We start from the raw sequence: 13,113 nt of genomic DNA on the forward strand, positions 1-13,113 counted from the left end.
GCATGGGCGATGACGAGAGGGGATTGGTGCAACGGCCGGTGACGGAAGGAGATGCAGCCGCAATGAACCCTTGTGGGTAGTGGTGGTGGTGGTGATGATGATGATGATAACGGTGGTGGTGGTGGTGGTGGTGGTGAGATGATGGCACACGTGTTGGAAGTAAAGGGGGGGAAAGCAGACCCCTGTCATGTGCACGTGAGGCCATGTGAGATTGGGGATTGGGGATTGGGGGTTGACGAGGGTTGGAATGGGCATTTGTGGTGGTGGTGGATGGTTCCGTGCAGGGACGAGGAAGTGGAAGGAATAATAGACAGGTACGAGGCGCTAGGGTGGGCGATTGGCAAGGGCAATAAGCTGACTGCCGGAAGCGGAAGGGGCGGCGATCTTTTGCTGAATCCATGGGTAGCGATGCGACAGCCTTATTTCCAGAGGCTCGGTCGGGCAACGGGCGTGGTCAGCGAGGGTGATTGATGGGATCATGTCGCGGGGCAGAAGCGAGAGTAGAGGGAGGCGGGTGGATGGGCCCATGTCGAGGGAGCGAGTGAACAGGCAGAGGAGGGTAGTGTAGTGTAGTGTAGGGTAGGGTAGGGTAGGGTATAGTACAGTAGATGGGGGAGTGCGAGGGTGAGATGAGAGCGTGTCATGCACGTGCTGGCAGCGGCAGTCGCCCACGACGGGCGCAGGGGTGGTGCATGGTGCCGAGTGTCAGTTTATGCTTTGAGGGCAAACATGGCGCGCCCGACACGCGGAACAGGAAACATGGGCGAGGGAAAGAAGAAAGGCAAAGGCCATGGTGGATGGTCAAGATTGGCATGGGGCTGGGGCAAAGCAAGTGTTTGGTTGGGTGTGAGGCAGAGGCAGAGGCAGAGGGCGAGGTGAGGTGAGGGAGAGTGTGTTAGTGTGAGTGTGTGTGAGAGCGAGCGTGTGGCTGCCGGGGGTGGCAAGGGCAGCAGCGGTCTGTGGGCGGCGTCGTGGCAGAAAAAGAGGGTTGGATGTTTCAGCAGCCGTTTCGCTGGCAAGTCGCGTGACGGGCTACGGGCGATTGGCGATGGGCCATGGGCGATTGGCGCGCCAGAGATGATGAATGGGGAACGGGACGGGGCAGCAATCTATCTCGGGCAGACGTGTGTTTGTGTCAGGACGAGGAGAGCATGGGTGGGCAAAGGTGTAGTATAGTGCGTGGGAGATGACGACGATGACGATGACGATGCGAGTAGTAGTAGTAGTAGTAGTAGTAGTAGTGGTGGTGGTGGTGGTAGTAGCAGTAGGAGGAATAGTAATAGTGGCAGCTGGTAATGAATGGGCAGCCACGTGTGAGGCGCCGGCAAGAGGCCTAGCGGGCACAGGCACTGACGATGACTATGAATGACTGGCACTGGCACGGGCACAGGCACGGGCACGGGCGCGCGGGCACAGGCACTGGAGGGGGGGGAAGAAAGTGGGTGTGTTAGCAGTTGGTGCTAGGAGGGAGGGAGGGGCACATACTACTGCTACTGCTACTGCTACTGCTACTACTAGTACTAGTACTACTACTTACTACCATTACTACCACCACCACCACCACCACTGCCACCACCGCCGCTACCACCGCTACCACCGCTGCCACTCCCCACTACCTCGACAGCAACACGTCGCCGGGCCGCGCCAAGACGCGCACGGGCCGGCGACGGGCGGTGGGTGTCGGCGGCTGTGAAACACGAGGCCCCCATGAACCATGGTCCCTGGCCAATTAGCCGTGGCCGCGCATAACCGCTTCGGGCGTCATCAAACCGCTGGTGCGCCGGCGTGAAACACGGCCACAGCCGCCCCTGTGATTGGCCGCCAGCCAAGTATTGCCAATGGAGCCTGTAACGCGCTGCCTGCCCTAAGCGCCTGCGCCTGCTGCCTGCTGCGCTTCTCGCTGCGCTGCGCTGCGCCGTGCTGTGCTGTGCTGTGCTGTTCTGCTGCGAACGGCTGAGTGCTGTTGCTGCTGCTGCTGCTGCTGCTGACAATTCACCCTTCACCCTGCGCCACCCGCCCCTCACACTTGGGACATGCTAAAACACACACATGGCGCTGCTCCTCTTTGTTCGCACGCCCCAGCCTGCCCGGCATGCCGTGTATGCGAAACAGCCGGCTGTGCGTGGCGTGCGGCCTCTCCTTGTCCTCGCGCGCAGCCCGCCACATCTGCTCGCCCTGGCCACTCACCCACCACGCATCGAGGCCTTGCTCCACCCCGTCCACCCCGGGCCTGGCGTCTGGAGCCTGTCCGCACCTGCCTTGCCTTGCCTTGCCTGCCTGCCCTTGTCCGTCCGCACCTGCCTGTCTGCCCGCCTGCCTTCCTGCCCAGTGCAAACACATGCACCCACCTACACGCGCGCACCCACACTCACACCCACCCACCCACCCACACACGCACTCACTCACTCACACGCACTCGCTCGCTCGCGCATTCACCCACCCACACGCCCTCCCACCCTTCCGCCATGCCCTGCCCGCCTGTCCGCCTATCCGCCTGCCCGCCTCTCTACCTGCCTGTCTCTCTGCCTGCCTACTACTGAAATCATCCGTGCCCGACTCCCATTTTTATCCCCCCCCCCTCCACCACGCTCCCGCCGCGCCCGGCTGCACGCAAACTTAACTGCGCCCTCTACTTAGGCCTCGCCATTATCGTCTTTCTCCTACACCCACCCTCCCGACCCCTCTCTCCTTTCCTTCGCCCACCTAATCCCCCCTCCCCTCCCCCCCCCAAAAAAAAGGCTTTGTTAGCAGCTCGCCTGCTGCTTAGTCGAGTGCCCCCTCCCCCCCCCCAGTAACTCTCGGTCGCATTGCCTACCGTCCACTTGTCTGCCATCTCCTTGCCCCGCCCCGCTACTAGTCGGCCACCCCCCGGCGCCCGTGTTGCACACCAGCCTCTAATCTGCCCCGGCTGCGCACATCCTTCGACGCTTGGTGTAGCGGACTTCCTACAAGACCCTGCGACACGCATCCTCCTACAATCTTTCAGCCCCTCTCGACTGCTTCACACACCGGCGCCCATACGCGACCATGACCACCGTTGTCGCCAATCCCCCGGCCCCTGCCCAGCATGCGGCACCAGCGTCAGTCGACGGCGTCGGCTCCTCGAGGACATATGCACCCATTGCGCCCTCGACTTCCTCTCCCCACCAACTGACGCCCACCTCGCGCAACTCTAAACTGCCACCTCAGGACAATGCTTCACCTACCGCCTCCAGTCCAGGTGCACAGCACAGAGTCGAGGCCAAGCGCTCACCTCTTTCGTACGTCGTTTAGTCTTTCTTCGTCGAGATCTTCTTCCTCTTCTTCCTCATCATGCCGCCCTCCCTCGGCCTCGTCTCCCACGGCCACGTCCATGTCCCCTCCTCACAGAGACATCATGTCCTTCATGTCTAACCGTCCCTCCTCGCGCAGGTCCCGCGGCCCCGCTCCCAAGATTGTCGTCAAGAAGGAGCCCTCTTCGCCCGACATGCCCACCACCACGACTCGACACCGGCCCCAGCGCCTCAACCTCTCGGCCAACCACAACATTGTCCACTCGTCGGGCGCCCTCACCGCACGCCCTTCGGGCCAGGGCTCCGCCAACCTCCACGATGTCGGCCTCGCCTGCCTGTCGCCTGGCTTCCACACCCAAGACCCCACCATGCGCGAGCAGCTCCAGCGAAGCCTCGATGTAAGAGAGCGCCAGAGGCAGATTATCGAAGCACGCCAGAAGCACGGCAAGGGCGGCCCTGCAGACGCAGACGAGCCCCGCCCAGGCACAGAGATTGGTGCCTTTGGACGCACCATCAAGACGCCCCAGACGTCCCGCCGCAAGGGCCCTCCTCCCGCTCTGTCGATTGCTCCTCCTTCGCACCAGTCCTTTACCAATGACCGCGTCATCCAGTCCGCTCCCCTCAACCAAACCTTTACCGGTCTCCGCAGCAACGCTCCCTCGAGGCAGCCCGCCAACGGCCCATCCAATCTGTCGCAGTCGTCGCACATTCACCATGTCCCGGCCCAGCAGACCAGCAACCGCTTGCCTCCCATTTCAGACGTATTTCCAGAGCCCCTCGGAACGGCACGAAATGCCTACCACACGGGCAGCCCTGGCCACTCGTCGCACTCCAACGTGCAGCACCCAATGCAGTCGCCCAGCTTCCCGCCTCCGCAGTTCACCCAGCCCCCGCCCACATCCAGGCCCCGTGAGTACAAGTCGGCCGAGGAGGCTGTCCAGCAAATGTCGGGCGGCCGAGAGGACCTGTTGCCCCGCCTGGTTCACTATGGTGGCCACCAACCGCCTACGCCCCCGTCGCCCATGCCCAGCAAGAACGCCTCTTCATCACACACGGCACGCCCTGAATCCCACCGGAGCGGCAGCGCCCGAAGACGCGGCCGCGACGAGTACGAGCACGACAACGGAACCCCTCCGCTAGGCCGCCAGCAACCTCGCCACGGTCCCTTTGGCGCTGGCCGTGACTCGCCCGAGACGCAGCTCAGGAAAAAGGAAGAATTCATTGCTCTCTGCGCCAGAGCCTGGGATCTGTTTCACTCGTAATGTTTGTTGCCGTCAGACTTATCCATGTTTCCTTTGGTTAATTTGTTGTTTTCCATTCACGGCGCACTCCGGAGTTCTCGCCTACCATTTCCATACGTCTTTTTTTTTAAGAGCACCAGCGGTCTATTGGCACGCAGGGTTATACCCCAGACACACGCACCTTTTTTACTATGTCCCATTTCGCCATTTCACCATTTACCATCTGGGCCGCCACTTCTCGTCTCAAGTTTTCTCATATTGGGTTATGTTCACATGAGTTGGAATGCGAGGAGACGGGACGTTGGTGACGTTTTGCTACGTGGCTGAGGGCCTTGTTTGAAACACACCATGTCTCATGACCATTTTACCACACCCCCTTCTTGATTCTTCATCTCGATTCAAAACCTCTTCTTTCGCCCTCCACGCTTGTGGCGGGCCATGCGGCCTTGTCCGCTCTTTTTATTTCAACCTTTAACTACAGCAACGGCTTGGAAGTGATACCTTGTTGGAGGGAACAAAAACCCCGGGTGGTAATTAAGAGAAAGAAAGTGTTTTGACTGCACGACAAGCTATACTACATGTGGTGCTCTGACCGCTCTAGCCATGCAGGAATATAGATGTGCTCAATCAGTTGTTTGCTATGCCATGCATGTGATGTGCCGTCCTGTGTAGAGTATTGCGTCATTCCTGTCATGATTGCTGTAGCCCTTGTCTACCACTAGACTAACCCGTGTCTTTCTTCTCTACAAAGCATGCTATCAAAGCACTTGTTTCACCCTGCTATTTTTACTTTCCATCTACTCCCCCACTATATCCATACATGACGTCTTATCTTTTATCTTCCATCACGATCCTGATGACAAGAACTATATACAAGGTTTGCAGTAATATTCTTTGTGCTCGTGCACAACTCCACCCGAACCTAAAACCAAACGTTAAATAAAATAAAGCCTATGCATCCGTATCTCACGCACTAGAACTAGAGTAGGTGTAGATGCATATATATAGATGGATCATCTACAAACGGAAAGGTACACAAGGGAAGGGTGAGAAAAAAAAACAGAGAGGGAAGAAAGAAAATCGTGTTGAATACGGTGGGGCCAAAGGAAGGGAAATGTTCCACCAATCATGATGCATGGCTGGGAATGTTGCAAACCTTCATGTAGGTGCAAGTCCAGATGTAAGTGTATAGACAAGAGTTATAATTCTCAATCGCCGCCATAATAGCAGGTGGGACATATACATCCGTCTCGTCTCATCTAGTGTTACTACTAGTATAACTATTATGATGGCGATTACACTACAACACGGACATTCCAGCACCACAGTCACAACAACAGCATAATAACCGGCTTGCGCGGAGTAACAGCCTAGCAATCGCACAACAGTCATCGATTATAACAACAACAATATCCATAACCATCGTACGTGGAATAACAATACAAGATGTTATCAACCACCGTGCAACATATACACATACACACTACGTTTCAAACACAAACACACAAATACACGTGCACGTGTATGAGATATATTACTTTTTCTTTTCTTCCATAATACCCCCTTGTCATTCCTTCTTCCCTTTCCTCCGCTTCTTTTCCGGGATGGGGTGCGGGTACGTTTTTTTTCTTCTTACTAGCTGACCGAACAACAAGCAACCAACCAACCAACCAACCAACCGGCTGACTGGCTAGCTGACTCTGAAATGCATACCGACATGGCCAAAGCGAGCCGAACAATGGCATGTAAGCGAGATGCGGCCATCCTGGCAGCTTTTGAAACACAAGTCTGTTTTTGGCCTTGCTTGGCGCGTGTTTGTGTGCAGAGGGGGACGTGGGATGCATGGATGCATGGGTCCATGGGCAGGGTAGGGCTGGGCTGCAAGAGGCAAGTCAGATGCATCCATGGATGGGGGGGTTTATTGCGGTGAGTTTGATCGGGAAGAGGGGGGGGGGAAAGGGGATAAATGGATGAAAAGGAGGGACTCAAGATACATATCCTACGTACGTACGTTGGGAAATACGTCGAGTGTAGTACGTACGTATAGTATAGTATAGTATCAGACACCCAAGTGCCTATATGGATGCGTGTGCAAAATGCCCCCAGTCCGTTCAAACCAACAAACAACGGACAACAACGCATCAATTCTAGATTCATCCACACACACACACACACGTGCTGTCACTGCAAACATGTACCCTACGTACTTACGGACGTATACTAACAAACTAACCGAAAAAAGCGCATCCCCACTACAGCGCATCAGATCAGATCGGATCTCAGGAAAGAAAAGGAAAGGAAAAAAAGGGAATAAGCACGGCTTTTGACCGAGTCGGGCCGTAAAAAGTGTACACAGAATATCCAACCAGTAGTACAACGAAACAGGGTGGGGGGGGGGGTTTTTTCCTGTGCATTCAGCCGCTTGAACGGGCGGGCGCCTTTTTTTTTCCCTTGCACTTGGCTGGGTGGGTAAATAGGTAGGTAGGTAGGTAGGTATGTCTGAGGGGAAGGGGAGGGTAAGTATACTTGGGGGCTACTACTTATTAGCTACGGAACTACCAAGTATACTTACTTAGTTGGCTGATTTAAGTCGTGCGTGTCGAGTCTATGTTATCTTGCACAAACTCGGTAAGTACAAGGCATGCACATATGACTGTCTTGGATGATGGGGCTTGTATATCGGTGACATGTCCAAGTGACTCGTTGATTAAAACATGCCGCTCTTCTCTCTCTCTCTCTCTCTCTCTCTCTCTCTCTCTCTCTCTCTTCCTCATCCATCTACATGACCTGGCTAAATCGGCATATCCACGGCACCGCAATAACGCGTGACCACCCCCCTTCATAATCGCGGGTAAGTAGATTGACCCCCCAGAAAAAAAAGAGAGAGAGAGAGAGAGAGACAGGCATGTGGAGAACAAAAAAATCCCGTGTCCCAACGTCTGCATCTAGGTAAAACCCGCGTCACTTCCCCTTGCGGCGGCGGCGACGGCGGCCAACCCCCCCCCTCAAAAAACCCTAAATAAATAATCTTGTCAGCTTACCTAACCTAACCCAACACGGCCCCTGGTTGATATCAGATCTCATATCATATCGACAATGTCTCTTTTATTTGACGCACCCGTGTTCCATCTATGTAGACGCATTCGACCCCGTTGGTCGCATCTAAAGCGGGAGGCGGCTCCGATTGTGAAATGCTAGGAGTATGACTACATACATACAAACATACATGGTTTCACATGTGTTACTTACTTCAATCATATAGTACAGCCGCCTAGCTGGGGAATCTCGCACCGCGGCGTGCGCATACCACGTGTCGCTCCGTGTTGTCATGTACACACACACACATGTGTGATACGTGTGTTAGTCTGTCTAGGCGATGGGGTAAGTAGTTTACTGGTTAGTTAGTTAGTCAGTTAGTCAGTTAGTTAGTTCAAGTCGGGCATTTCAGCTCCGTCGTTAGTGGACACAGAGAGAGAGAGAGAGAGTGCAAGAGAAAAAAAAGCGCAGCTACTACTACACATCAAAGCAGGGACATGCCGTCACGTCAAACGTCAAAACGTCAAGCTGGGCGCGCGACCCATGCCATGGGTTAGTAGTTACGCTGGAGGAGCGCGGGATGCGCAGAGCACGCTAAGTACTTACGCCATGGCCTCTTCTTCTCTCTGTCTCTCTCTTATTTTTTTTCCCTTTCTCGAGACCACGTGTGCCGCTCGCGTTTTACCTTTGCATGGGGGATCCTCCTCCGTGCGCGACGGCGTTGTAGTCTCTCTCTCTCTCTCTTTTTTTTCGTCTTCGTTCCTGCGGGTAAAGTACGGGAAATACGAACCCCCCCCCCCAGACAAACTCATTCGGATATAGCCGCCGCGGCGCACCAAAAGATGACGCGAGAAAAAAACGTAAAATGGGGAGGGGACATTGCTCTCTCTTTCTCTCCATCCCAATGCGTATGGCTGACAGTTGCTGGTTTTGGATTGCACTTGGATGTTTTGGGAGGGCGTAGCCGCGGCTAGATTTTCGTATCTGGTCTTGGGGGGGGGAGCTAAAATGAGACATATTATTGAATGACTCTCCGCCATGTCTGTGTGGTGTCCATGTAGGGCGACGGCCCAAAAAAAACTTGTCCAGGTTACCCATACCAGACATGTGTTTTCTATTTTCTGTTTTTTTTTAACCTTTTTGCTTCTTTACTTAAACTTGTCTTTTTGGGGCGTGTGCCTAGTCGACCAAGACAAAAAAAAGAGCCCGAGAGCATACGGGCAGCGGGTGGCCCCCCGTTCGTGGCCTGCTGAGACTGCGTCATAAAAGCGTGCATCGGCCATGGAACAAGGCTGGAAACAGAGAAAGAGAGAGAGACATGTTCGTCGCAAACTACGCATAACGGCTCATCTCGGCTTCATTGTGAGAAGGCGTGGTCGGGCCTCGTCTGGGCGTTTCTGCTCTTTGTCACGGGCGGCGTGCCAGCGTGTTTGACTAGTTGCCCATTTGTGGTCCGTGGGTGGCGTCGGTGGGATGGCGGGCGGGCTTCGTCAATGTAACATGTCCATGGTCATCGCTGCATGAGACACAAGCAGGTGGTGGGCGTTCACGTCACCGCTTTTGACAGGTGGGTATTGGCTTGGCCCTTTGACCTGCCGGCTGCAAAGTAATGCCTAGTGCCAGTGCTGTTCTTCAACGGCCGCCTAGGCCATTTCTGCTGGGTTGGGCCTGGCTCACAGTGGTAGCGACGACGTCATCCAACGGCCATATTGTTCTGGATGCTTTGCCGAGCTGGATGCTTGAGGGTTCCTTGTTGGACACAGGGCCAAACTGCCACAAAGTCATGGCAGTGTCAGAAGGCCATGTTGAGCCCAAAGCAGCATCCATGGCACCACGCCTTGTGTATATCCCATGCTGTGCAGGATCGGGGGCCGTGTCTCAACAATAGTTCCACAAGATTTCTCGACTCAATGCAAGCGGACCCTCCCGTTTGGCTTGGTTTGAAAACCATGGCTGTGCATCGCACCCGAGCTGCTGCTTTGTCGAGCAGATATTCTTAGCATCTGCGGGTGCGTAGCTGCGAACCACCAAGGCTTCCCTGTCGTAAACAGCCTCAGCGTCTACGTTTCGCTTTGGTTTGAACTAATACACGCACTGTTGCCGCCTGAGGCGTCGTAGAAATGCCGCGGTTAATCCGTGGTACAACTTCGGGTTTGGCTGCGAGATGCTCGGTGTAGCTGTGGTTGAGGTAGTGCCCCATACACTGGTGGTGAGCTAGCGGTGTCGAATACGCGGCAGTACAGGCAAGACTAGGTATGCTTGAGGCAGATGGCTTTGGTCGTTTCAAGCCATTTCAACATGCACATCTTGCACTGTTGCTTGTGTCTGTAAGTCGATGCACTGACGATTGCACTGACGATTGCACTGACGATTGCACTGACGATTGCACTGACGATAGCACTGACGATAGCACTGACGATAACTCTGACTTAGGTTTCTTGAGAATGTTAAGGAATCAAAGTCAATGCGTCTTACATTTCACATGTGCGGTTGCATGTAGAGGAAGGCTCAGTTTCATATGCCAGCTACCTGTTTGTACCTGCTTCTGAATTTAAGCCATATCAAAGTTTCATTGGGAGGCTAGCACATGTCAAGCTCCCGTATCAAGATGCGCCGTGTAACTAGGCTGACATGACGTAAACTATCCTTTGCATATCCTCGCTACCAGTGGGGTACTTGGTCTGAGATTTGTGGACTACAAACGCTTTGAATGATGGATCAATCATCGTCCCTGAAACCTGCTCCCTTCTCGCCTCGACAGGGCCTCATGTTCTAAGAATGCACATGTGCAGCGTGAAACTTGATTTGTTGGGCCCAGGGAAACTAAATTTATCATCGCCATACGTGCGGTAGATTTAGCACATGACTTGGCTTGGCTATTTTACTGCTGTGATAGTACAAGATCTGTGTTTCACTGAAAGACGGTGGTCGGATTTCTTGATATTGTTTGAAAATTCTTCATATACTAAATACTGTTAGCGTTCAATTCACAAGTATGTCAAGGTTGATAACAAGAATAACATTACTCCATACTAGGACAGCTCGAGTTGTTTTCTAAGGTAGGTGGTTTATCATCTTATCTTTCTGTGATTTTCTGTTTTATTCGCGAATCGAATTTGGATATCACTTCTAATAATACATCAACAAAGTTAAACAGGCTCCTGTCACCCGCCTGGTTTACACATTATTAAGTAATCCTATAATGAACATTGGAAATCCAGAGATATAGACTTGATGAAATACTTGGCCATTCTCCATCGTACTCTTCCCCAGAAGCGACAGAGTGATCCTACATCAACATGGAATCGAATCATCCCCAACAAATACTCTCCCGCTATCCCACCCCACCATAATAGCCATTCACTTTCAACCTATGATCCTGAATCTACACGAGTAAACCGCATAATACAACCACCCATTCACCCGCTCAACTCACAACACCAAATTGATATAGTATACGCTCCTAGCCAAGCTCCCGTCTCTTCCTCATACCTAGGCTTTAAACACTGCGATCCTGACCTCATTGAAACAGCTGTGCCCAGAGTCTGGAATACGTGAAGACATACCCACACATGCTTACTACTGCCCTAAAGCAGGCCCGCACATTGCACCCACCAGTTAATTCAGTACAACGCTATCACCACGTTGTCGCATCTTCTCCATAAGTATTATGTATTCATCTTCTAGGCTAAATGCACGATGAAAGCACCAATATGTTTTACAAGCATAGGATAGAATCCAAATTTTGGAAATATCAACGTAGTAGCGATTGATCTTGTATCGTTCTATCAGACACATTGAGACCCTTGTTTATGCGCTTTCACGGACTCGGAATGTAAAGGGAGATGTCGTTTTCAGACAAAGAGCAAATAGCATACTCGATATGGCGACAAGAGATTTCTAGAAAGCAGGTCAAGCGTGTATATCTTTCATGCAAGCATTAGTAATAGTCTTTATATTGGGTTTGAACGATCTTCATATTCGCTTGTTATTGCTCAAATACCCCATTTCTTGCGTAGCTTTGGAATTGGGATTTTAGAACGAGAGAGTTGTATAGACACTACACGCTGGCCATACACAAAATTCTGGCTACAAAGCCATCTAAGGCGCTCTTTTAATTTCTACCGCTTGATCGCTTCACATACTGCGGGAAGAAGAAGAAGAAGAAGAAGAAGAAGAAGAAGGGGGAGTTTTCTGGGATACTTACTGCAATGTATTTCGCAATATGGCTTTACAAAATGCTGCGAATGTTGTTCACTTAGACTCGTACTATGTGTAAGATACAGGAGTAAAAAACTAGTCGTAGTAACTCATAAGAGAAACAGTGAGTTTAGCAGGATTTACTTTATGAAAACATGTATAAAAGCGTCTTGTTCCAATTTTTCGGAATGCTTTTTTTTAAAGTACTTAATCCTCAATTTGAATTCGCGTAAAAAAGAAGTAAGCCATGAACTATGTAGTGTTCTTAACAGAACTCGCATCAGAATGTGCAATATTCAGCCACATGACCTTGTTACAATTTCAACCGCTCAAAGAATCTACAGTACTTGTTACACCTCAGTCATATATTTCAGTACTTGTTTATTGTAATATTACTAAGATATAAGCCAGGCCGCTCTTTTGTACGATTGCACAAGAAAACCGGCACTGAACTACTCGTTCCTGAGAGTGGCACTGTGGTTTTGAGCAGTGGACTTTCTAGATAGCTGGAGTGTATACAGTAGTGCTGTTTTTATTCGGTAGAAAACGACATATAACGGCAGATTAGATATCGCTGATCTATTCAGATACTGATATATTGCTGCAAATTACGTGACACTTTAAGGTAAATTATCCAATATACTCAAAAACTATGTACATCCTTGGTAGACATAACATGTCTAATATAAACCACCTACCCAAAGTCTGTTCAACTTGATCAACGTATTTCAGAAGTGATACGCATATTCGATTCGCGAAAAACAGAAAACCATAGGGTTACTTGATTGTATCTACTAGCCATTTGCTCGTGCTAACGCAGAGATTTGATTCACTCTAGGATTCCAGATGCGGCGGGCCAGGAGAACAAGTGTCGGGTATTATGAGAAAGCCAGTCAGCAGTAGTATGCCGATTGAGTACCGGGCCTCGATGCTCGTCAAACAACGTTGCTGACTGAGCATTCTCCGTGCCCCTCTCCCACCTGTGATCTCATAATAGCTCTTATGCCCAACACGGCCTTTACGAGTTCGTACTATTCTTACCTTGTAGCTTGGTTTCTGCGCTATTTACCACAGTCTCAGGATGGAAAATTAGTTATTCCATGTAACGGACTTGGCACGAGTGGAGTTTGTCGAGTCGTTGGTATATCTGAAGAGTTAGGCAACCCAACACATATGTGGTATTGGAACAAAGAAAAGGGAATGGTTTGAGCAGGGTGCCGTGCTATTCAGGGAGTATTGGCCCACTCAAGTGGCGCTTGTTTGGTAGAGGCACGAGTCGATCTGGTAGCAATGCCTGCCACGGAAGAGGCCACGCGGTAACATGTACGTTGAGAGAGTTATCCTGCAGCTCTGGGGTCAATCTA

General features: G+C 51.9%; 2 protein-coding genes across 2 annotated transcripts; one reads left to right on the plus strand and one right to left on the minus strand.

The window, feature by feature from the left end:
* Positions 1-2,998: 2,998 nt before the first annotated feature.
* On the plus strand, positions 2,999-4,888 carry SETTUDRAFT_168451 (uncharacterized protein). Its single transcript, XM_008025816.1, has 2 exons — positions 2,999-3,260; positions 3,412-4,888. The coding sequence occupies exons 1-2, from the start codon at positions 3,028-3,030 to the stop codon at positions 4,532-4,534; spliced, it is 1,356 nt and encodes a 451-aa protein (XP_008024007.1). The 5' UTR covers positions 2,999-3,027; the 3' UTR covers positions 4,535-4,888.
* Positions 4,889-9,181: 4,293 nt separating this feature from the next.
* Positions 9,182-9,749, minus strand: SETTUDRAFT_27437 (uncharacterized protein; the record flags this gene model as incomplete). The annotated part of the gene is made up of 2 exons (XM_008025534.1): positions 9,182-9,319; positions 9,645-9,749. 2 exons carry the CDS (start codon positions 9,747-9,749, stop codon positions 9,182-9,184), a joined length of 243 nt encoding a protein of 80 aa, XP_008023725.1.
* Between the last annotated feature and the right edge of the window lie 3,364 nt (positions 9,750-13,113).

This window comes from Exserohilum turcica (assembly GCF_000359705.1).
Source record: "Exserohilum turcica Et28A unplaced genomic scaffold SETTUscaffold_15, whole genome shotgun sequence".
In the NCBI taxonomy this organism is placed as follows: Eukaryota; Fungi; Ascomycota; class Dothideomycetes; order Pleosporales; family Pleosporaceae; genus Exserohilum; species Exserohilum turcicum.

What these genes read in the sequence shown, in the direction of transcription:
- SETTUDRAFT_168451 (XM_008025816.1), top strand. Translation starts at nt 3,028, where the DNA reads ATGACCACCGTTGTCGCCAATCCCCCGGCCCCTGCCCAGCATGCGGCA. An exon ending in GCCAAGCGCTCACCTCTTTC is followed by an intron (nt 3,261 to 3,411) that starts GTACGTCGTTTA and finishes CTCCTCGCGCAG; the next exon opens with GTCCCGCGGCCCCGCTCCCA.